At 42.2% G+C, this 25,208-nt stretch overlaps 1 protein-coding gene across 3 annotated transcripts; it reads right to left on the reverse strand.

The window, feature by feature from the left end:
* Positions 1-644: 644 nt before the first annotated feature.
* Positions 645-22,458, reverse strand: POGLUT3 (protein O-glucosyltransferase 3). Of its 3 annotated transcripts, none has more exons than XM_012474576.2 (8): positions 22,260-22,458; positions 16,073-16,270; positions 11,415-11,698; positions 7,269-7,485; positions 6,102-6,298; positions 4,249-4,443; positions 2,567-2,671; positions 645-1,810 (listed from the first exon to the last, which is right to left on the reverse strand). In XM_012474576.2, the coding sequence occupies exons 1-8, from the start codon at positions 22,456-22,458 to the stop codon at positions 1,685-1,687; spliced, it is 1,521 nt and encodes a 506-aa protein (XP_012329999.1). In that variant the 3' UTR covers positions 645-1,684. The 3 variants fall into 3 exon arrangements, with proteins under 3 accessions (XP_012329999.1, XP_012330002.1, XP_012330001.1); XM_012474579.3 differs by lacking the exon at positions 22,260-22,458 and adding an exon at positions 21,911-22,086; XM_012474578.2 differs by lacking the exon at positions 4,249-4,443.
* Positions 22,459-25,208: the final 2,750 nt, after the last annotated feature.

Genomic DNA, 25,208 nt, shown 5'->3' on the forward strand with positions numbered 1-25,208 from the left:
TGAACTTTGGACTGATGGTTACAAAGAGTATGTAATGAGCTATCAGGCTATGAGTCGTAAATCCTGACGCTGTCCTAAAAGACAGAGGAAATTTCCAAAGTCTTTGTCTTAGCAATGACACCCAGTGAAATAGAAAAGTAGTGGAGTGAGGAATGGAAGCTTGCCTTAGTTGTTGGCCTATTGCTGAATCCCAAGATACCAGGCTTCCTGAAGACTGTTGTAGAGGTTTTCAAGGATCCCCTTTTCAGCTTAAAAATAATGAAAGTGGCCGGGCGCGGTGGCTCACGCCTGTAATCCCAGCACTTTGGGAGGCCGAGGCGGGTGGATCACGAGGTCAAGAGATCGAGACCATCCTGGTCAACATGGTGAAACCCCGTCTCTACTAAAAATACAAAAAATTAGCTGGGCATGGTGGCACGTGCCTGTAATCCCAGCTACTCAGGAGGCTGAGGCAGGAGAATTGCCTGAACCCAGGAGGCGGAGGTTGCAGTGAGCCGAGATCGTGCCATTGCACTCCAGCCTGGGTAACAAGAGCGAAACTCCATCTCAAAAAAACAAATAATAATAATGAAAGCTCTTCACCTACAGTTATCTTTGACCTATTCAATATATAGATAATGAATGATGACTATAGCATACCTTCATCTGTGTTAATAACTGTATTGTCTTTGATGGGTATACAACTCAGATAGATTGGGAATAACTAGCTGAAGGCACAATTTCTCCTTAATGTTGTCTCAGGCTTTGGCAAAATTTAGTTTAAAAGTTATGAGTAGTGCTTTAAAAAATATTCCCTCCACAGTCTCCATGCCACCTTTAATAACAGAGTCATCCTCTTCTTCCTTAAATATCCTTATCAGACCTTTTAAAAGAAGCTGTTATTAATGAAAGCCAAAAGCAGCTTGTAAGAGAAGAAATTATGCAGTGACAGGGAGGAAAAAGAACCCTGAACAAATATTTTCTCTTCATAATTGGAAGTGGAAGAGAAAAAGTGAACAGGGGATAGAAATTAACCAATAAAATACGTAAACCAATAAATATGTAAACAGTTTTACAGAGGCTGATTTATATTTTAGCAAGTCTCTCTATCTGCTGTGATCCCCAAGTTTTCTTTTTAGAGAAACTATGATGCTGATAATAGCAGTTTTTACTTAAAAGATCTTAACGTCCAAAAATATTTGGTAATACTTGTTCAAACACAGGTCGAACATCCCTCATACAAAAATCCAAAATCTGAAACACTCCAAAAACCAAAACTTTTTGAGTGCTGACACCACATGGGTCACTAAGATAGTGACACCTTTGCTTTCTGACAGTTCAATGTATGCAAACTTTGTTTCAGGCATAAAATTATTAAAAGTATTATATAAGATTACCTTCAGGATATGTTTACAAGGTATATATGAAACATAAATGAATTTTGTGTTTAGACTTGGGTCTCATCCCCAAGATATCTCATTATGTATATGCAAATATCTCCAAATCTGAAATCTGAAATACTCCTGGTCCCAAGCAATTCAGATAAGCAATGCTCAACCAGTATGGCTACATCCATCTACACATATAAAGCCACTGAGAGAAGTAGTCCACTTGGTAAAATCTTCTGTACTGTCCTTCATAGCTTAGATTTGATCTTTCCTTAAAGATGTAGCTGGAATATGCAGGAGTGTGAATCTGGGCTGACTCAAAGCTCTTCTCTTGAAGGCTTTTTCCTGTGGCACTGGCAGATGGCTGTGCTGTCTTCTGGCTGAGGAACAAGTTCCATTCCATCACGTACTTCGGGTTTGCTGGACTGGCGCTCAGCATATTTCTGAAATGTGGGTTTAAAGGCAACTGAAAGGTTAGTCCACACTTCCTTCTGTTGACTCCTCCACCCACTCCCATCCCCAGTCACGCCATCTTTTCTAGTTGTTGTGTGTCTTCAGACTAAAATCAAAGGTCTGGTTTATTTTAGTACTAAAGTTACATTTTAACTTTAGCTATCACAGGCACTAGTGATAATTCATAATCTAGAAAGAAACCCCAATCCACAAAGGCATCGTTTTTCATAATATAGAATAAAGATGAAAATATGGAGGCCATGGCTGGGCTTAGTGGCTCACACCTGTAATCCTAGCACTTTGGGAGGGCAAGGCGGGTGGATCACCTGAGGCCAGGAGTTCAAGACCAGCCTGGCCAACATGGCGAAACTCAGTTTCTATTAAAAATACAAAAGTTCACCAGGTGTGGTGGTGCAAGCCTGTAATCCCAGCTACTTGGGAGGCTAAGGCAGGAGAATGCTTGAACCTGGGAGGCAGAGGCTGCAGTGAGCCGAGATTGAGCCATTGCACTCCAGCCTGAGTGACAGAGTGAGACTTCGTCTCAAAAAAAACAAAAACTAAAAAAAGGAGGCCACCAAACGAAGACTTAGCACTATCTTTCCCTAGACTAGTGTCTCGGCTTAGCCAGCCGGTCCATAGGCTGACTCTCTGAGCCCTTCAGGAAGCCAGGTAGGAAGTACACAGGCCAAGCGCATGTGGTCTGAGGACACCTGACCCAGCAGTGTGGATGGACACTCTGAACTGACCTGCAGTACTTGGTAATAGTAGCAGTAAAGCCTGTGTGGCTGTAGTAGGTCCCTAGCCATCAACTGTCCTTCTTTTGCAATCTTCTTGGCTTCTTCATCATTTTCCTGAGAGGTTAAAAAAAAATGAAAATTACTACTGCGACCCACAAAGAAAGTGAGGGCTAAGTGTGAGGTGGGACAGAGGTGGGGTGGAAAGTGAACAGCATGGGAAAGACAAAACATAATGGAATTATAACTTATGAATGAGGCTACAGGGGCCAGGTGCAGTGGCTCACACCTGTAATCTCAGCACTTTGGGAGCCCGAGGCTAGAGAATCACTTAAGGTCAGGAGTTCGAGATCGGCCTGGCCAACATGGTGAAATCCCATCTCAACTAAAAATACAAAAATTAGCTGGATGTGGTAGCAGGCACCTGTAATCCCAGATACTCGGGAGGCTGAGGCATGAGACTCCTTGAACCTAGGAGGCGGAGGTTGCAGTGAGCAGAGATCATGCCACTGCACTCCAGCCTGGGCAAAAGAGAGAGACTCTGTCTCAAAAAAAATAAACAAACAAGCAAATAAATAAAAGAATGAGGCTATGGAAAGAGACAGAGTATTTTCCTAGACATCTCTGTTAAAGAGAAATGATCACAAGTTTGGCCCCTTTTCCACAGTACCAGGAAACCACTCCTTCTCCCCACAGTGCAACAACCCACGTGCAGCCCCTATTGTGATCATCATGATACCTTCCTGGCCACCCAGGAAGTACTCTTTGGCTTCCTCATCTGTCCCACCAGCCTAGTTCCTCTCTGCATGATAGTGGAATTAATCCATTTTCATGTTATAACATCTTTAAAAGCTCCATGCAAATTCGCAGTCAGAACCAAAATGTTGTGTTATAAAATGGTAGCTATAAAAGACTGTATTGCTTTTGTAACCGAAAAATTCAGTCATTAGTACCTATAGGCTGTTCATGCAGTACCATTAATAGTCAGCATTCCTAATTATACTTTTGGAAAATAGTTAATCTTCTACCATGCTGCCCACAGGAAAAGCCATTTGCGAGCTATCATGGCTCTTATGAAGGGTCACAACACTGATTCTGCCTCAGGCATCTGATTATTTCCATAACCATATATTGTTTCTTAGAAACTTAGTATAAAGTCTCAAAATGGAAGGGTACATTTTTGTAGTTTTATGATAAAATGGAACAGCTTTTTAATTCCTTTCCTTTTAAAAAAGGAATTCCTATTTTATGGGAAATGTGATTCTTGGGATGTTGTATAACATGCATTCATTAAGAATTTGTACCTTTTCTTCTAACTGGGGATAAGAAAAGAGTACTATAATTGGCTTAAATGTTTTCTTGTTCATAAAGCACTTTAGCTCTGGTCTTTGAATTAGTAATTTGCATTTTGCATGTTCTTGTTTGTGTATGTAAACAGCATTTAGAAAATCTGTATTTTATATAACGCTGGACTTCTGAAAATCTTCTGAAAATCTTCCAAAATGTTGATAGAGGGTATGCAAAATGATTCTGATGCTGATTCTTTAGATACTTCAGGGGAACAGCAATTTCAGAAAATAATATTTCTTTCAATTCCATTATGTCAAATCAAATTATGTTGTGATGGAACTCATCTAACTAACTGTGATGAATCTGTTATTGCTTAAAGAAATAAAAATTGCTGGGAAGCATACCTTAGCCCATTTAACTTTCTCTAATAAATCACCAAGATTTCTTTTAATTGGAACATAATGCTTCCAAGGCTCTAGTGCCGTATAGAAATGTTCATAATATGGTGAGTCCTGCTTTAAAACCAGACTGTCACCCAGCATGAGATATGGATATCTGTAAGCAGCCACGGTCCCATCCACATTAACTTGATACTTGTACTGGAAGATGAAAAACAAACAAATATAAACAAACTTTCAGTAGTCGTTTGCTTTACTTCTGCTTCTCATCAACACTGTAATACCAACTACAGAGGAATTATTTTCCATTTTCCAACTTTTGTGTTTAAAAGTTTTATTGTATAACTTATATCTTCTCTTTGTTTAAAAGTTACAAGTAGCCTTTCTCAGATTAATTTTAAGAAATGTATTGTTTAAATGTAAGATGCTAAATTTGAGGAAATAGGAGTGGAGACTGATTTCAATCATGTCTCTGTAATATAGAATCCAGATTTCTGTAACCAGGTAGGAAAACTATTTTCTTTCTCTTTTTAAATTTAAATTTAATTTTTTTTCTTTTTTGAGACAGTGTCTTGCTCTGTCACCCAGGCTGGAGTATAGTGGTGTAATCTTGGCTCACTGCAACCTCTGCCTCCCAGGTTCAAATGATTCTGGTGCCTCAACCTCCTGAGTAGCTAGGATTACAGCCACCCGCCGCTGTGGCCAGTGAATTTTTTCCTATTTTTAGTAGAGACAGGGTTTCCGCATGTTGGCCAGGCTGGTCCCAAACTCCCAACCTCAGGTGATCTGCTTGGCTTGGGATCATAGGTGTGAGCCACCGTGCCCAGCCAGGAAAATTATTTTCAAAAGTTCTTAAAGCTGAATACTGATAACAATGAACACTTTCATTTATTCGTTATTTCATTTGTTCCTTATATGCGATCTATGAAACAGGCAGACATTGTCTCTATTTTACAGTTTTAGAGCTGAGGAAACAGAAACCTGGAGACATTTAAGGATGGGCAGTGCTGGCAACACAGTAGGTTTGCTGTCTGCATATTTGTTGGATTTATACACTTTATTTTCCATTTCAAATGCACTTTTCATAGGCATTAAACTTCATTCAATTATAATAATCCAAAGCAGGTATTATTAACCCCTTTACAAATGAAAAAACTAGTGTTCAGAGAAATGTATAAACCTCCATTCTCTGAGTCCCAAATCCCCTGTTCTACTCATTATATCACTCTGGGATGAAGAGGACACACTCCCAGATTTGGTAATTAATTTTTTCTTAAATAATTGGTACAAGGAGTTTTTGAGCCTATCAGCTTTTGTCACATTGTTCACATCTCTCCTTTAGGCCTCGTGATAATGCTCTGAAGGAGTAGGCAGGCATCACACGGGTTTAAAGACCAAGGCACCAAGAGAGGAAGATCCCATAGCTGGTGGCAGAGACAGGATTAGAAGCAGGCCTTCAACCCCAATCCCAACTCCCATTTTACATACATGGAATTTGTATTTTTTCTATTTACAAAAGACATTTGAGATCACTTTATGTAAAAGGTATTATATTCCCAGTTTATTAAAGCAAATAAATAAAAGAAAAGAAAAAAGAAAAAAAAATAACTACATCAAAATCCCAGTTAATCCTCGTACTATATTTTGAGAATTAAGTACAGTTCTGAGCTATTTGGTAAAGTTAACAATGAAAGAAGGAAACCACAATGAGTTTTGTAATTCCTGATACCTAATAAGAAAATGTAAACATGTATGTCAGTTCACAAGAAAGAAGAAATTTGCTGAAGCCCACCTATTTTGGTAGACTTTTAATACAAGTTTATCACTTCATATCCATAGAGGAAGACTCAAATGCATACCTTAAAGAAATCAAAGAAACCCATCAACTTGGCTTTTCCAAGCTCCTTTTCTTTCTCTTGGAAAAAGAAATATCCAGTAATTCCTGCATCTAGTAGCTGAGGATTTTTTTTGGACAGTTGTACCAACTGAAGCCTCTCCTCTCGGCTGTCTCTACCTCTGAAGAAAGCTCTCTCTGTTTTATTGATCCAGGAAGGCCCTACAAGTTTGAATCCATAAAAAAAAATTATGATTATGAATTTGATATTTTAATATGGTAAGCATAATCCTCTTTAATCTACCATTGTTATTTAAGATGTTAAAGCTCTTTTATCATCAACTCATCTTCTAAAGCAGATGTGATTTAAAAAAAATATATGGGATTGAATCTCAATTTGCCAAAAGTACTTTCTTTTTTTTTTTTTTTTTGAGATGGCATCTTACTCTGTCACCCAGGCTGGAGTGCAGTGGTGCGATCTCAGCTCACTGCAACCTCCACCTCCTGGGTTCAAGTGATTCTCCTGCCTCAGCCTCCCAATTAGCTGGGGCTACAGGCATGCGCCACCACACCCAGCTAATTTTTGTACATTTAGTAGAGACAGGGTTTCACCATGTTGGCCAGGATGGTCTCAATCTCTTGACCTCATGATCCACCTACCTCAGCCTCCCAAAGTGCTGGAATTACAGGTGTGAGCCACCGCGCCCAGCCGCTGGAACTACTTTCAAGTTTAGACTTTCAAAAAAGAAAAATAGTCCTTTTATTTGCTGTATTATATAAAAGAATGCTCTAATTTTATCCATTTGTCTGCTGGTGAAAGCTCACGTGAATATTGGTGTATTCTGTTGTATAATACTAGGAAATAGCTGAAATAATGTCAGTCCATGTTCAAAGCAAAGAGAGATTCAGTGACTTGGCCCACTCACCAAGGCATTAGCTTCTTCCATCTGAGTTTCACAATAAAACACGAGCTAGGCCTTTGTTCTTACATAGGGTGACCAGAAAAAAAATGCTGTAACTGAGTAACATCCACAAATCTTTACTCAAGTTGGTCAGAATTTTGAATACAGGAAAGACTTTTTCTAATATGCTATTGAATGCAAACATATATGTATAACCCACTCTCTCTCTAAGCTTTCTCTTTGTTAATTAGCCATGCATTTTCCTGAACGCCTATATTTCTCTGAATTACCTGTATTTCCCTGAATAGAGAGGAGATCATTTGTAACACCCCTCATGGCTTCAAGCGTGGAGTGGGTGATGTCATATGTTGGAAGGACAATATCTCTTGAATCCAGAGAGCCACACCATGAAATGATAGGTATGGGGCTGGGGGTTCCATTGACTTTTCGATGCTCCAAAGGCCAATCTCCAAGATTAACATAAAATTCTAAATCTGGGAGGAGGACCTAAATAAACATATAAACAAACATCACTCCTGGGAAGATATGTCTTCTATACATGTAAGAAAACCAAAGACTAAATACGACAGTTCTTTGGTTTTCTTACATATTTCTGACAGAGTTGACCATTCAGAAACAGTAAGAGAAGAGAGAAGCATGCCTGTCATTGACAGGATGCCTGTGAATTTGTCACTCGTGAGGATCCTACATGACAAATTCACTTAACCAGGAGTCAGCTACCTCTGTCCAGAGGTGGATTTAAAATTTGGTGTTTGAGGCCGGGCATGGTGGCTCAAACCTGTAATCCCAGGACTTTGGGAGTGGATCAGTTAAGGTCAGGAGTTCGAGACCAGTCTGGCCAACATGGTGAAACCTCATGACTACTAAAATTACAAAAATTAGCTGGGCTGGTGGCAGGCACCTGTAATCCCAGCTACTCAGGAGGGTGAGGCAGTAGAATCCCTTTAACCTGGGAGATGGAGGTTGCAGTGAGCTGAGATCGCGCCACTGTACTCCAGCCTGGGCAAGAGTGAGACTCTGTTTTCAAAAAAATAAATAAAAAATAAAATAAAATGTAGTGTTAGAGAAGTGGAAATTGTATAGAGAGGTATGAATGAGCAGCTTTGAGAACCTTCTCTGCCAGCTGCCTAAGCAAGAGAATCTACAAAGTTAGAACCGAAGCCTTGTTTTCCTTCACTGTCCCCTTCTTTACCTCATCTGCCCTTGCCTCTGCAACCTGCCACTCCATTTCCATCTCCACGGTCAATGTCTCAGTTTAGGCCGTCATCATTTCTTGCCTAGATTGTTGTAAGAGCTTCCTTACTAGGTGTTCTGATTCTGGGCTCTCCATACTGTAATCTGCTCTCCACAGGGCTGCTCAGATTTCCAAAACTAAAATTAATTCCAAAACTGAAGTTTCTAAAATAACCTGGTTAATGTCACTAGCAAGCTTAACAGAACCTTAAGCCTATGGCACAAGATCTCAACTCTCTGGCTGGCATTCAAGGCCTATCTGGTTCCACCTTGGCTATACGCCTCATCTTTCATCTGTCCACCTACCAGGAAACCTTAAGCTACTCTCTGAAAATGCCATCCACTTAATATGTAATTCCCTTCACTTGGAATCTTCTACTTATTTAACTTGGCAGTCTTCTTTCTCATCTTTCAAACTCAGATCTAACATCACCTCCTCTATGACTCACCCTCCTCAGGCACTTGAACCCTGGGTACTTATTTTTTTGAGGCTTATCATGTTGGGATATAATTATTTGTTTGTATTCACAACCTACTCCCACTCCCAAACAACAAAAACAAGTCCCACTAGAGTGGGCTGCTCAAAGACTAGGACTGTGTCTCTTTCATCTTAAATTTCTTCCCCAGCTACTGAGCAAAGAACAAAAGGAAAGGGTGAGAGATACGAATATTCACCCTCTTGCTTCCCTGTCATTATTATTATTGTTATTATTATTTGAGACACAGTCTTGCTCTGCCGCCTAGGCTGGAGTGCAGTGGTGCGATGTCAGCTTACCACAACCTCTGCTTCTCAGGTTCAAGTGATTCTTGTGCCTCAGCCTCCCAAGTAGCTGGGACTATGTCACCACACCTGGCTAATTGTTGTATTTTAGTAGGGACGGGGTTGGCCATGTTGGCCAGGCTGGTCTCAAACTCCTGACCTCAAATGATTCACCTGCCTCAGCCTCTGAGAGTGCTGGGATTACAGGTGTGAGCCACCATGTCCAGCCTCCCTGCTATTATTTATAAACTCATTAATAAACTCCACATCAGAAGTGCTCACTGTGGAGCAAGTTTTCTCAAGTTCACACTATTGATATTTGGAGCTGGATGATTCTTTGCTGTGAGGTCACTATCCTTTGCATTGTAGGATGCTTACCCACTAGATGCTAATAGCAATCCCTGAGTTGTGACAATGAAAAATGTCTCTAAACATTGGCAAATGTCCTCTGATGGGCAAAATCATCCCTGGTTGAAATCTACTGCGATGAAGCCAGCAACATGGGTTAAAGAGGCAAGAATACAGGGCATGATTGACCAGTTGTAGCCCAGGAAGACAGCACTACCGTTAGGAGCAGATGCCCATAATTTGCTTGTACACTCACATTGTGGGCTGGTGGCGGAGGGGGTGGGGACTGCTATTTAAAGTAAGGACTCACTACAGCCACACAGTCAGCATACTTGGGGAATTGTATAACATGTCAGGAAAACTGTGTTGTTTTGGTGTCAAAAACTCTCTTGGCCGGGCACAGTGTCTCACGCCTGTAGTCCCAGTACTTTGGGAGGCTTAGGTGGGCGGATCGCGAGGTCAGGAGATCGAGACCATCCTGGCCAACATGATGAAACCCTATCTCTACTAAAAATACAAAAATCAGCTGGGCATGGTGATGGGTGCTTGTAATCCCACCTACTTGGGAGGCTGAGGTAGGAGAATCACTTGAACCAGGGAGTTGGAGGTTGCCATGAGCCGATATCATGCCACTGCATTCCAGCCTGGTGACACAGCAATACTCCATCTCAAAACAAACAAACAAACAAACAAAAACCTCCCTTAATGGTCTCTCTGGGTAAGAAAGATAAATATTGCCCACTTCCATCCTTCACCCTGTATGATCAGAAATAAGAACAAAAGGTGGTTTAAGTTGCTCTGCTTAAGAGGAATTTAAGAGTTCTGCAAATGTGGAAAGAGAGGCTGAACAGTGGGATAAGGGGGCGCTATTGGGGGATGTGGAGAGCCTGAAAGACAGTGGGCCTAACCACATTAGTAGGAGGCTAAGACCTTAAGGTTAAGGACAGCCTGAGAAATTCCCAGAGGCAAGCATGACTGAGAGTCTGATTAGTACAGAGATGTCTATTTTAAAATATCAGGGGTTTTGTTTGTTTGTTTTTTAGTATGCACTGGTGAAAAAAAAAACCTGTTTCTGGTACCCCAAGCTTTGACAATATGTGCCATGCATGCTAACTTCTAGGTATGCTTAGGGAAAAACAAGGAAAATATGTTCTAAGTTCCGGTCATTTTGAGGTGAAGAGAAGTAAACAGCTGCAGAAGGTGAAATCTAAACAGGGGGAGTATTCAGCAGGAACAGAGAACTTAAAGTGACCTCTTGCAACAGTCGTGTGTGCCTATAGTCCCAGCTAGGACTGAGGCTGAGGTGGGAGGATGGCTTGAGCCCAAGAGTTTGAGGCCAGCCTTCACAAGACCCCATCTCAATTAAAAAATAAATAATTAATTAATAAGACAGTTCTGTTTGGATGCTGTAAATAGAGACAGTTTTGAAGAAGAAGAAGAAGAAGAGGAGGAGAAGAAGAAGAGGTAACCTTGTTATAAATGTCTGGAAGTTCAAAAAAACCTTGGGAGTGTCCTGCATGGCACACCTACCTGGGATGGGGGCTCAAGGCACTTAATTTTATTTTATTTTATGTATGTATGTATTTATTTATTTGAAATGGAGTCTCATTCTGTCACCCAGGTTGGACAGCAGTGGTGCAATCTTGGGTCACTGCAACCTCCACCTCCTGGGTTCAAGCCATTCTCCTGCCTCAGCCTCCCGAGTAGCTGGAATTACAGGTGCCTGCCACCATACCCAGCTAATTTTTGTATTTTCAGTAGAGATGGGGTTTTGCCATGTTGGCCAGGCTGGTCTCGATCTCCTAAACTCAGGTGATCCACCTGTCTTGGCCTCCCAAAGTGCTGCGACTGCAGGCATGAGCCACCATGCCTGTCCTCAAGCCACTTAATTTTAAATCTTACAGGAAAATGAGATCCACAAAGGTGGAAAACCATATGAACACTCAGGTTGCAAATATCTTAGATGTCCATTTCTCAGCCTGAAATCTGTTTCATCCTTTGTCATATCATTCTAAACATTTAAATGTTATACCTAAATAATTAAACTGTATTATCAGTTCATTCATTCTCCTACCTTTCTTGTCAGTGATAACAAAATCTCATCAGAGAACATTTTGAAGTCCGTGTATTTCCCTAAAGATCTCCGGTAAATGTGGTTATTGAGAATTGTGTAATGAACAACGGCACCTCTCTCGTCCCCAAACCTTTTGGGGACTTCGTTTAGCATTTGCTGGAGATTGATGCTGGGAAAGGAAGCAAAATCTTTTGTAATCTGCAGTTCTTTGGTTGGACAAGAAAGAGTTTTCTGCCAGGCCTGAGGATTTTCTGGACACTCACAGTACTCATGGTATACTGGTCCTAGGAAAGGAAAACAGGAACAAGGCTGCACTCCATCAACAAGCACCACAACACAGGGAGTCACTTCTGTCTCTGCTTCTTGGTGAATTCTAAGATTATCCAGAGATAATCTGCCCTAGTCAAATCAGTGATTTTGTTAGAGTCCTACACTTTTACCTTCCTTTTCACACCACCTTGGATAACACAGTTAGTTTAGTATATGCCCTCTCCCAGTCTAACCTACTCTCAGTCACTTAGCTGATAAATTCATTTCTAGTGAGGTATAAATTGCAGCAAACATAAAACAACTTACCTTTTAGCAAGGAGAAAAAGATTGTATTAATTTTTAGACATTATGTAAACCAAAAATAAAATTCCTAAGCCTACCCAACCATCTAAATGGATCCCTCCTTTCAGCCAAAGACATTCCAAAGTTAACCTGAAAAACCAGTTTGGCCATGAAGGGAAGGGGAAGCCAGACATACCTCATTATGCCCTCCTCCCTTTTGGAATTCAGGCCCAGCTGAACAGCATTAACATCAACACAGACCTTAAGACTGATAGAAATGACTCTTCAAGCCTGATAAGAAACATTTGCAATCTCTTCTCTGTAGCCTGCTACCTGGAGGCCTCACCTGTGTGATAAAACCTTGGTTTCCACAAACCCTTATCATAACCCCAGACATTCCTTTGTCTTAGACAATAACTTAATTCTTTCAACCAACTGCCAATCAGAAAGTCTTTGAATCTACCTATGACCTGGAAGCCCCGCCCCCCACTGAACCCCTCCCAACCACCGCCTCCACTTCCAATTGTCCTTCCTTTCCAGACCAAACCAATGTACATCTTACATGTATTGATCAATGTTTTATGTCTCCCTAAAATGTATAAAACTGTAGCCTGACCATCTTGAGCACATGTTCTCAGGATCTCCTGAGGGTTGTGTCATGGGCCATTTGTCACTCATATTCGGCTCAGAATAAACCTCTTCAAATATTTTCGAATTGGACTCTTTTCTTTCTTTTTTTTTTGAGGGGGGATGGGGTGGGAGGATAGAGTATCACTCTGTTGCCCAGGCTGGAGTGTAGTGGCCTGATCTTGGCTTACTGCAACCTCCACCTCCCAGGTTCAAGCGATTCTCCTGCCTCAACCTCCCGAGTAGCTCCGATTACAGGCATGCGTCACCACATTTGGCTAATTTTTGTATTTTTAGTAGAGATGGGGTTTCACCAGGTTGGCCAGGCTGATCTTGAACTTCTGACCTCAGGTGATCCACCTGCCTCAGCCTCCCAAAGTGCTGGGATTATAGGCGTGAGTCACAGTGCCTGGCCATAAGTTTGACTCTTTTCATTGACAACAAGCAACAGGACTGATGTACCCTCCCACCTAAAATGACCAGAAAACACCCCCCAAAAATATATGAAACAACAGTTTTTTGTTGTTTTTGTTGTTGTTCTTTTGAGACCGAGTCTCACTGTGTCACCTAGACTGGAGTGCAATGGTGTGATCTCGGTTCACCTTCAATCTCTTCCTCCTGGGCTCAAGTGATTTTCCTGCCTCAGCCTCCTGAACAGCTGGGATTACAGGTGCTCATCACCATGCCCAGCTAATTTTTTGTATTTTTAGTACAGAAGGGTTTTACCATATTGGCCAGGTTGGTCTCCAACTCCTGCCATCAAGTGATCTGCCTGCCTCGGCCTCCCAAAGTGCTGGGATTACAGGCATGAGTCACTGGACCTGGCCTTAAACAATAGTTTTTAAAGCACTAGGTATCAGGCAACAAAGGACAGTGAGTCTGAGAGATGGGGACCAAATAACGTAAGCCCTACAATTCCTACAGCCTACTGTTTAAAGGAGCTTCGAGGTTGTAGTGCAGGGAGGGGGACTATGGGCAAAGCCAGGCAGCCAACCTCACTGAGTGAGGAAGCAGAGCTGACAGTCCAGGGAGACCAAGGCAGCTCTAGACTTTGCAGGACAGAGTATCTGAAAAGGAAGTACTGCAGGTCCTAGAGAACATTAGAGATCTGTAGAAGGTCCTCTTCACATATTAAGCAGAGCATATTATAATCAGGGCATATGATCAGTGCATTTTGGATGGGCTCTTCCCCTGTACTGATTCCAAAAATAATACAGTTTAATTATTTAGGTGTAACATTTAAATGTTTAGAATGATAATGACAAAGGATTAAAACAGATTTCAGGCTGAGACATGGTTATTTAAGGTATTTGCCACCTGAGTGTTCTTAGGTTCTTGGGGAAGACAGGGGAAGAACCCATCCAAAATGATCAGAGGGAACATTACTTAGCAATGGGTACCAGTCAGATTGGAAAGCCTCCTAATTCATAGTGCTTGGGTGAAGTATACAGAAGGGTATTGCCTTAGTAGTGGGGAATAATTAGCCCTAGGCTAAACATGGCTCTAGTCCCACCTAACAAATTGTAAAAGCAAAACTTGGAAGGATTAAACTATATCCCAGTAATTTAACTGCACCCCAGAAAAGAGCTCAAGAAGATGAAAAAGCATGGAGAGGTGAAAACTACACTGTATAGGACTGATGACAGATTGCACATTGCAGAAGAAAAGAGAATTTAGAGACAGTAATAGAAAGTATACAAAATGAAACAAAGAGAAAAAAGAATTTTAAAAATGAAAAGAGTATCAATGAACCATAGGATAATTTCAAGCCCAATACATGGGCAATCAGTATCCTTGAAGGTAAGGTGGAATGTAACAGAAAACATATCTGAAGCAATAATAACCAAAATTTTTCTAAATTTGATGAAAACTACAAACCCCAGTTCCAAGAAGTTCCATGAATCCAAAACACAGGAAATATGAAGAAAATTGCACCAAGGCATATAATAATTAAATTTCTTAAAACAACTGATAAAGAGAAAACCTTAAAAGCAGCACAGATGAACAAAGATAAGGACAATGCTAGATTTGTTAGAAGAAATGCAAGTGAGAAGACAGTGGAGTCGCATCTTTAAAGTATCAAAAAAACCAAACAAACCGTCAACCTATAACTACAACTAGAGACAACATCTTTTAAAAACAAAGGCAAAATAGGCGGGGCATGGTAGCTCATGCCTGTAATCCCAGCACTTTGGGGAGCCGAGGCAGGAGGATCACTTGAGCCTAGGAGTTTGAGGCCAGCCTAGGTAACAATAACAAACAAGACTTTGTTTCTACAAAAAAAATTTTTTTTTAATTTGCGGGGTGTGGTGGTGTATGCCTGCAATCCTAGCTACTTAGGAGGCTGAGGCTGGAGGTTTGCTTTAACCAAGCAGTTTTGTTTGTTTGTTTATTCGTTTTTTTGAGAAAAGGGGTCTCACTCTGTCCTCCAGGCCGGAGTGCAGTGGCATGATCACAGCTTACCGCAGCCTGGGCTTAGGTGATCCTCTTAGCTCAGCCTCTTGAGTAGCTGGGACTACAGGTATGCACCAACACACCCAGCTAATTTTTTGTCTTTTTTGTATAGACAGGTTTTTGCCATGTTTTCCAAGCTGGTCTTGAATTTCTGGGCTCAAGTAATCCTCTGACCTCGGCCTCCCAAAGTGCCAGAATTATAAGTGTGAGCCACTGCATGCGACCTAGCCCAGCAGTTTGAGGTTGCAGTGAGCTTTTTTTTGAGATAGAGTCTCGCTCTGTCACCCAGGCTGGAGTGCAGTGACGTGATCTTGGGTCACTGCAACCTCTGCCTCCCTGGTTAAGCGATTCTCCAGCCTCAGCTTCCCAAGTAGCTGGGACTTCAGTCATGCACCACCACCATGTCCAGCTAATTTTTGTATTTTTAGTAGAGATGGGGTTTCACCATGTTGCCCAGGCTGATCTTGAACTGCTAAGCTCAAGCCATCTGCCTGCCTTGTCCTCCCAAAGTGTTGGGATTACAGGTGTGAGCCACTGTGCCCAGCCTGCAGTGAGCTTTGACTGTGCCACTGTACTCCAGCCTAGGCCACAGAGCAAGACCCTGTCTCAAAATAAACAAAAAACAACTCAAACAAACAAACAAAAGGCAAAATAAAGATGGTTTTAGACATTCAAAAGCTGGAAGAATTCATCACCAGCATTCTCACAGTAAAAGAAATATTAATAGAAATCCTTTAGGCAGAAAGCAAATGTTACTAAATGGAAATATGGATCTACACAAAGGAATGAAGAGTTTCACAACTGGTAACTACGTGGGTAAATACGCAAGACTTTTTTTTCTTATCATTGAAATCTCTTTAAATTACTTAATTTTCTTTCCCTTAAAATTTAAATTGTGCTCCAGGAGGTATGTATACAATGTTTACTCTATTGCACATGACTCTGAGGTCATCAGGTTTAGCCTATTCTGAAAGGCATGGGATCTACATGCCAGGCTGACTCTGGAGTATATAATAATCACTTACCTTTCAAAATATAGGGAGACTGAGCCACATGTTCATCACCATAAAGGACCTCTATCTTCAGCCCTTCATTGACAGTTTCATACATCCTATATCTCATCAAAAATGTTCCATCATTCCTGTCCAAAGGTTTAGGGACATGAATCCGGACCAACTCTTTAGGTGAAAGAGATTTGACTACTACTTTGAATGGTGTTTGACCTAAAAGAAAAAGAAATATAAATAACTCTACCATGTCATGATTATTATACCTTTACAATTATTGGATAGTTGTTATTGAATAACTTAAATATGTTGCTTATTCTTGCAGCATTGTTGATTTTTAAAAAATCATTTCCTTTGGAAGATCTTCGAGGCCAAGAACTATGAGTGGTTCATGCATTCTTTTCTTTTTTTTTTTTTTTTTTTTTTTGATACAGAGTCTCGCTCTGTCATCCAGGCTGGAGTGCAGAGGTACAATCCTCCTAGCTCATTATAGTTCCAACCTCCTGGGCTCATGAACCTCCCGCCTCAACCTGCATCAGCCCCATGAGTAGCTGGGACTAGAGGAGTGTGCCACCATGCCCAGCTAATATTTTAAATTTTTTTGTAAAGATGGTGTGGGAGGAATGGGGTGGGGGATGGGTTGAAGGGCATCTTGCTACATTGCCCAGGCTGATCTCAAACTCCTGACCTCAAGCAATCCCCACTGCCTCAGCCTCCTGAAGTGTTGGAATTACAGGCTTGAGCCACAGTGCTTGGTCTGGTTCATGTATTCAAACAAAGGATCAGACTCAACATTTGAATCATTAATCATTCAATCAAGATTTATTGCATAAACAAAAGGAATTTATTTTTTAAAAGCAAATAAAAAATAAACTTTTTGTTTATTTGGTCTTTCCTCCTTTGTATAGGATTAAAGCCCAGATAGTTAAAAATCCATGGACTCCAAGCATGACAGATCTCTATAGTAATCTAACTTTCTCCTTGTAAAATACACACAATCTTTCTTTGTATACCATTTCAGTATCTAATAACTATCATTTCTGTGAAAATTTCCCCATTTACTAAGCTCAAATTTCAAGTGGTACTTCTAAGCCCATTTCCTTAGGTAGAGAGAGATTATAGCTAGTAACCAGACTTGTACAAGTTCACACACACACACACACAAATACACACATACACATCTTTGTAAATACTAGAGATTACTTCTGAATCTATTTGCTCAGCTTGAAAAGAAACAGTTATACTATAATAATCCATTCCACCTTCAAAGTTTTGTGGGTTTTCTGTTCTAGGTAAATAATATATTTAACAAACTTTCCCTTTCCTATCAGCTGACACTTAGGCTTTGAAATGATACTGTTGTGATTAAAGTTACCGTGGCCCGGGAATAAACTTTGAAACCTCTTTCTTCAGAAAGTGCAGTAGATATACCATTTAGATCACCGTATCAAAGAGGAATGCTAAAAAGGTAGTGAATCCTCTGAAATCCACAGTCCTAGCAAACAAAATTGTGACCAAAGTTGTCTTTTACTTCACATCTATCATACTACAAAATTTAGAATATTTAAAATATATCTTGTGAAATTACTAAACAAGTTTGTGAAATTCTGAGTTTCTAAATGTTACGGTTTCTAAATGTAGGCAGTATCAAAATGTTACATCATTAGAATCAGAAATCTTGAACATGTTTGATTTGGTAAGAAATCAAAAGCATATTTAGAAATTCACTTGGCCCTTTTTATGGGCTTGACACTTTCATATGTATTTTCTGTGTTATTTATTTCCTACAAGAACTTTGAGGTAGGTATCTGTTACCCCCATTTTATAGATCAAGAAACCAAGGCTCCAAGAAGTAAGGTAACTTGCCCAAGGTCACATACATAATGTGTTGCAGAGCCAATATCTGAATGTAGCTTTGCAGCAGTCACAGTTGGAGGAATACTTCTGGCACTTTGGATACAATGGAGTCATCTCCTCCTCTGTTCTTTAGGAAGTTCATTAAGGCTCTCTACAGCTGCAACAAAAGTGTTGACCTCACATGGTCAAGGGAAACAGAATCCCAGAAGGCCAAGGTATTATACCATGAGGCTAAGTGGAAATCCTCCAAAAATATCTGGCTACCTGTCAACCATGAACATTCTCCAAGATCTTATTGTAAACTGACAATCCTATTAAGGATGATTTGATAAAACAGAAAGAGCAATGAAGTAGAAGTTCAAAGGGTTGTTCCTGCCTTGGCTCTGACACATTCGCTGTGGAGCCCACCAGGCAAGGCATTTTAGCTTCACTGAGCCCAGCTTCTCATGTGTAAAGAAAGACAGTAATATCTATCCTTCCTACCTTATAAGACTATTTTGGAGGACAAATTAAGCAAGGCATAGTATAAAACACCAAAGTACTACACAACCAGGAGGTAAAATTATTTTATGAAGATATTATTACTGATGAACATAGAAGACTGAGTAGAAAAAAAGTATATCCTTCCAACTTGACATATTTCAGTCATCCCTCCCTCTACCCCTTCTTTTCATCTACAGTAGTTACTCAGCACCTCTACCAAGCGTTGTGCTACAAGCTGGGAATATAACAGTATCAACAGGTACTGCCTACGTTCATAACTGAAGGAAATGCTCAATTTAAGCAAGAGTTTACTGAAAACTGTATCTTTATACAGTTTTTTTCCCCATCCAAGGTAAAAGATCCTGTAATTTCTGTCTGTGAACCCCAGTTTCAGATATCCTGCTTTAGATCACCGAGGTTCACAATATGTTTGTTATCTGGGTACTTGGATATATGTAGTGTAATAGTGGCATTCAGATAAATTCTACACTGTTGAATGGGAGTGATAATAAGGCAACCTTTCTAAGTTGTGGGCAATAGATTACAGCTTGAGAAAATAAGATTTTTCCTCTTTTCCAATTAGTTTTTTTCTTTTTTTTTTTTAAGACTGGGTCTCATTCTGTCACCCAGAGGCACAATCTCAATTCAACGCAACCTCAGCTTCCCAGGCTCAAGAGATCCTCCCACCTCAGCCTCCCCAGTAACTGGGACCACAGGCACCCACCACCACACCTGGCTGATATTTTGGATTTTTTGGTAGATGGATTTCACCATATTGCCCAGGCTGGTCTCAAACTTCTGAGTTCAGGCGATCTATCAGCCTTGGCCTCCCAAAGTGCTGAGATTACAAGGCATGAGCCATTGTACCTGGCCATTTGGTTAGTTCTTGATGAGGGAAAGACTTCAGGACTTGCAAGTTAATGCTGGTGGCAGAAATGTAAGAAACTAGCTGGGTGAGTTTTCAGAACTATAGGGCACCTTTTTAACTGGAAGCCAGAAATCAAGCGGCCTGAAAGGAAACAAAGGGAATCCACGGGAATAAAAGTAAGGTTGTCCAAAAAGTCTTTATGTATTTATTTAGAGAAAGAGTCTTGCTTTGTCACCCAGGCTGGAGTGCAGTGGCACAATCATAATGCACTGCAACCTTGAGCTCCTGGGCTCAACTGATCCTCCTCCCTCAGCTTCCTGAGTAGTAATTTTTTAAATTTTTATTTTAAGTAGAGATGGAATCTCTATGCTACGCTGCCCAGGCTAAGAAGTCTTTCTAAGACTAAAAAAAGTTAAAAAAGGAAAGTCATAGATTGCAGGGGTAAACCGTGCAGAAAAATAAATGTAACTTTCCTTCTGTCAAGATATTTAATAGAAACTGTTTGTAAACTGGCTTTTATTTGTTTAAAGAATATATTTATCTATATATATATTTGTGCATATCTAAATGTACACACAGCTTTGAGTCATGTACTATTTGGATTTTAATTGAGGGTCTTTAATATACATAAGAGGTTGCAAACTATAGCTAATCCAGCTCACTGCCTGTTTTTGTAAATCCTGTAACCTAACAGTGATTATTACATTTTTAAAATGGGGATGGGCATGATGGATTATGCCTGTAATCCCAGCATTTTGGGAGACTGAGGCAGGAGGATCCCTTAAGCCCAGGAATTTGAGGCTGCAGTAGCTATGATTGCACCACTGCACTTCACGCTGGGTAATAGAGAGAGACCCTGTCTATTAAAATAAAAGGGGAGAAGAATCAAAGGAAGAATAATACTCTGTAACTTATGAAAAATTATATGAAATTGAAATTTCAGTGGCCATAAAAAGTTTTATTGTAACATAGACAGGTTTGTTTGTTACGTGTCCATGGCTACAAAGCAGAGCTGAATAAATGTGATAAGACTATATGACCTACAAAGCCTAAATTATTTACTATCTGGCCCTTTAAAGAAAAAGTTTGAGGCCGGGCGCGGTGGCTCAAGCCTGTAATCCCAGCACTTTGGGAGGCCGAGGCGGGTGGATCACGAGGTCAAGAGATCGAGACCATCCTGGTCAACATGGTGAAACCCCGTCTCTACTAAAAATACAAAAAATTAGCTGGGCGTGGTGGCGCGTGCCTGTAATCCCAGCTACTCAGGAGGTTGAGGCAGGAGAATTGCCTGAACCCAGGAGGCAGAGGTTGCAGTGAGCCGAGATCGCGCCATTGCACTCCAGCCTGGATAACAAGAGCGAAACTCCGTCTCAAAAAAAAAAAAAAAAAAAAAAAAAGAAAGTTTGTGAAGCCCTGATATACACACATGCGTTTCTTTCAATAGAGTTGGAATTATTCTACCCAAATGCATATAATTCATATGAAACCAGTTGTCTGAGTATTTGGAGTCTAACTGGTAGACATGTTATCAAAGCAATGCTCAAAGACAACTTCAGGAGTGGTGTTCTGAATCAAATGTAGAGCATAAGCCACTGAGGTGGTTAAGCTAGAGGCAGATTCTTGCCTCAGCTCAAATTTCTCCAGTTGCTCTCTTTTATCTAAAGTCATTTGCTTGGCATTCAAGGCCCTTGAAGACCAGTGGCTGCAATTAACTAGCCTCTTCTGCTCAGTATCATTAAATTACAGTATTTATTTTGCCGAACACCATGTTTTCTTATGCCTCTGTGCTTTTTCACATGCCGGAGCGTCCACCTACATGCCTGCTCAGCAAACCTTCTCATCCTTCAAGTCTCTGCTCCTGAAATCTTCCTGAACTTCCAGTTTCTGGCAGTACTTCAATGTTGCCACTGCACTCTGTACATAACCTTTAATTATCTTGTACAGTGATCAGTTATTTGCATGTCTTTTACCAACAGACTAAGTTCCTTGATGGACACGCATTGCCTTTTCATCCTTAGATTCCCAGCAGAATTACTAAACACAGAAGCAGACATCAAATTAGTATTTCTTGAATGAAATTAAAAAAATTATTACATCTAAAAGTGAATTATGTTTGGCTCTTAAATTCTCTGCTTTGCCCACCTGTCACGACCCCCTTTTCCCCTTCCCAAGCTGGGACACACTTCTGGCAGCTGTGTTCCCAGCTGGCCTAGCAGGGGCAGAGGCACTGGGTCATTCTAATTGTCTCTTCACTAATAAAACAAGGTGCTAATTGGCCAGAGCCCTGAACTTAGACATTAATTAGCAAATCCTGACTGGTAACAGCTTGAAACCAGCAGGACAAGTTTTAAGAAGTTGCAAAGGTAAGACACGAAGGACAACGAGGGACGAGGACCAGGCAGAAAGGGAATCAGGATGAGATCCATCCTACCCTCAGTAGAGGGAAAACCGAATGAGTTCTACTGAGTTTCCCTAGCTCCTGTAATCTGCTTTCAAGAACTCAGAACTAAAAAGGAAACAAAAAACGATCACGTAAACCCCTCCCCTTCCTACTGCTCTGACGTTTCCTCTGCGTAGGAGTTCGTTGGTCCAAACCCATCAGGCCCAAGCCCTGTAATCCGACGCGATCCCTGGGCTTGATGACTCACCCCTGGAAAGCGCTCCCTGCAATTCCTCACAGTTCAGACAACTAAGTCAGAGATGGAGCAACGTGTGACTCACGGCACCCTCCTTGTAACGCCCGGGCGCCGTCAATTCGCAACATCAGTCCCTGCACTTTAAATGCGGAAGCGCCATTGAAGCCCATTCATTCATTCCACAAACTTTTCTTGCGATTTCTGCCCGCGTTGTGTCCAGGCGGGAGGAGCTAACCAGACCCAAAAAGGGGCGACACACGCCGGGGAGGGACGCCACGCAGGCCGCGGGCGGATTCCTGGGCGGCGGGGACGCGCGGGGACCCGGCCGCGGGGCGAGGGCGGGCGGCCGGCTGGACGCTACCTGGGGGCGCGCGAGTGAAGTTCTGGCCCTCCGAGTTGACCGCCTGCAGGTAGAAATAGCGGACTGGCAGGACGACGGCCGCCTGCAGCCCGGGCCCCCACACCAGGCTCCGCGGAGCGCTGACCAGCGCCTCCGGGGCGCCCGCGGCCACCAGCAGGGAGAGCCGCAGCAGCAGCAGGGCCCGCGGAAGGCGGCGCATGGTCGGCGGGGCAGCTGCGGTCCAGCTCCGCGGCGGCGAGGAGGGGCCGGGTGCGCAGCGGGCCGGGCGGGGACTGGGGCCCGCTGCAGGGCGGGTCTTTCGGGCGGGAAAGATTGCGGCGCTGGCTCCCTTTTCCGCCCACTGTCCCTCCCCGGCTCCTTTGGGCGGGAACGCGAGCCAGCGCCGCACTCACCCACTGCGCGCCCGGCGGGTATCGGCGATGGGCGCGCGGATTCCTCCCTGCAGCCCCACAGGCCCCGTGGAGGAAAGGGGTGGAGAGGCCCGCACAGAGACCGAGGCTGAGTGTGCGCCGTTGATTGCCAAGGCCTCGGGCACGCCTGGCCTCCACCTCCAGTGGTCTTTCTTTTCTTCCTTCTTTTCCTTCTTTCTCTGTTTTTATACAGATAAGGGGGCTGGCTCTGTCGCCTAGGCTGGAATGCAGTGGCGCGATCACAGCTCACTGCACGCTGGAACTCCTGGGCTCAAGAAATCCTCCCGTCCCGGCCTCCCGAGTATGAGACTAACTATAGGCACACGACACCACACTGGCTAATTTAATTTAATTTATTACTATTTTTGTAGAGACGGGGGTCTTCCCCATGTTGCCCAGGGTAGTCTTTAACTCCTGATTTCAAGCAGTCCGCCCCCCTTGGCCTCTCAAAGTGCCGAGATTACAGGCGTGAGCCACCAGGTCCGCCGCTCTGGTGTTTTTAAAGGAGGTAGACCCAGTAGTGATTACTGTGGGACGACAGAAAGGGTCCCACCCCAAGATCGATGTAGTTTAGGGAAAAGCCTTTTCCCAAAGAATGTCGCCGAGTTTACAGGATGAGCGCCAAGGCCCCGCCTCCGCCCTCCCTCACAGCCCTCTCTTCACAGCAGCACGGTTCTCCTGTGGCCTGCTTTGTTGCATTTCTGCTCAGCAGCCTCCTTCACAGAACTGTGATTTCTCCGACTCCTCCCTTTCCTCCCTTCATCCCGCACTCCCCTTCTTCCAGCAGATGTTTATAGAACATCTACGGAGTCTGGGCCAAGCCCAGAGTGAGGAGTTGGGTACTGGGGTGGCAGAAGACCAGGCATTGCCTTGAGCCTGTGTATGAGCTTTATCTCAAAGCCAGTAATCTCCTGTTCTCTGTAATCGATGTAGGAGAAGGGGTGGTGGTGCATGGCTGGTCTCAGCCACCTCCACCACTCCTCAGAAGGTGAACGCTGGATCCAGGAAGAGATTGTCAAGGCCAATGTCTGCCTCTCTTTTTTGATCATTTTATCCAGTTAATGATTTTTCCTCTTTTTTTTGTCTGCTTATGGCCTGAATCTGTTTAAAGGCAATAAAGATTTTCCTCTGGCTGAATGAGCCAGAGGGAACTCACACCCCAGAATGGACACAGGGTTTCTGCACCCTCTTGGCAGACCTCAATCCCCACAATATCAGAGCCAGACACTGGGCAGGCCTTTGTCCACCCTACAGCTTTAATTGTGCTACTCAGCATTCTTGCTATGACCGAGTTTTACCAGGGCAAAATCTTTTCCACATTTTCACAGTTCTCTTGACCTATTTTAGGAATGCTAAGCAGTGGTTGTGGACGGTATTCTTTGTACTTTGCAGAGATTTTCAGGAACTGGTAGTCACTGATCGTTTTTAGGGCTAAAGTACAACATTACTTGGTATTACTTTCATTGATAAATTTTATTTTGTGGGGGTATCTGCTTGCTTTAAATGGAAAACTTTGCTCTGTTCCAACCAGTACTTAAAAAAATTATATGGAGCTGGGCGCGGTGGCTCACGACTGTAATTCCAGCACTTTGGGAGGCTGAGGCGGGTAGATCACAAGGTCAGGAGTTCGAGGCCAGCCTGGCTAACATGGTGAAACCCCGTCTCTACAAAAAATGCAAAAATTAGCTGGGCGTGGTGGCGTGCATCTGTAATCCTGGCTACTCAGGAGGGTGAGGCAGAATTGCTTGAACCTGGGAGGCAGAGATTGCAGTGAGCTGAGATCACGCCACTGCACTCCAGCTTGGGCGCCAGATCGAGACTCTGTGTCAAAAAAAAAAAAAAGTATGGAACACGTTGTGCTCACACTCTTTCAAAATCTGATTTAAAACAATTTCCAGAGAAATAATCTGAGGTTTAGCTGGTACTGGATGATAGTAAAATATGGCCTAATAAATTACATAACATTTGGGTTGACACCCAGTATTTTATTTTTTTTAACACGTCAGAGAAGCCATATAATTGTACCTGAACACACTCGTGTTTAGTAATACTAAGCCTGCACCAACCTGTTTTCTTTCTCATCTTAATCTGTCTCCAAAGAGCATATCTCTTCAGATCAACAAGTGTCTTGACCAGACTTTTTATCATTAATCAAATTTCATTCATTGAACACATATTTATTAAATGCCTACTTATTTTGGATATTGTATTTTGACTTCCAAGTGCCTGTAGTTTAGTGGAGAAGAAAGACAAAGAGGCAATGTAAATAGTGCATAGGTGTTAAAATATGGGTGTCAAGAACTGGCATGGTCTAGGATTTTATCCCACTTACAAACTAACAAGTTGGCCTGTTACTGTTTTATGGATGCTGTCAAAAGATACAACACTCCTGTATCAAAGAACTTTATTATTCACTGCAAAAGTAGTAGCCAGAGCTTTACGTTGGTTTGTGTTTTGTTCCTAAGCCTCCCAAGTCCCGTGGAGACAATGCAAACAGACTATGATGAATGCCTGAAATGGGTTGCATTACAAGAGAGGA

Source organism: Aotus nancymaae, unplaced genomic scaffold (genome assembly GCF_030222135.1).
Source record: "Aotus nancymaae isolate 86718 unplaced genomic scaffold, 86718_ANA_hifiasm-v0.15.2.pri h1tg000012l, whole genome shotgun sequence".
Lineage (NCBI taxonomy): Eukaryota > Metazoa > Chordata > Mammalia > Primates > Aotidae > Aotus > Aotus nancymaae.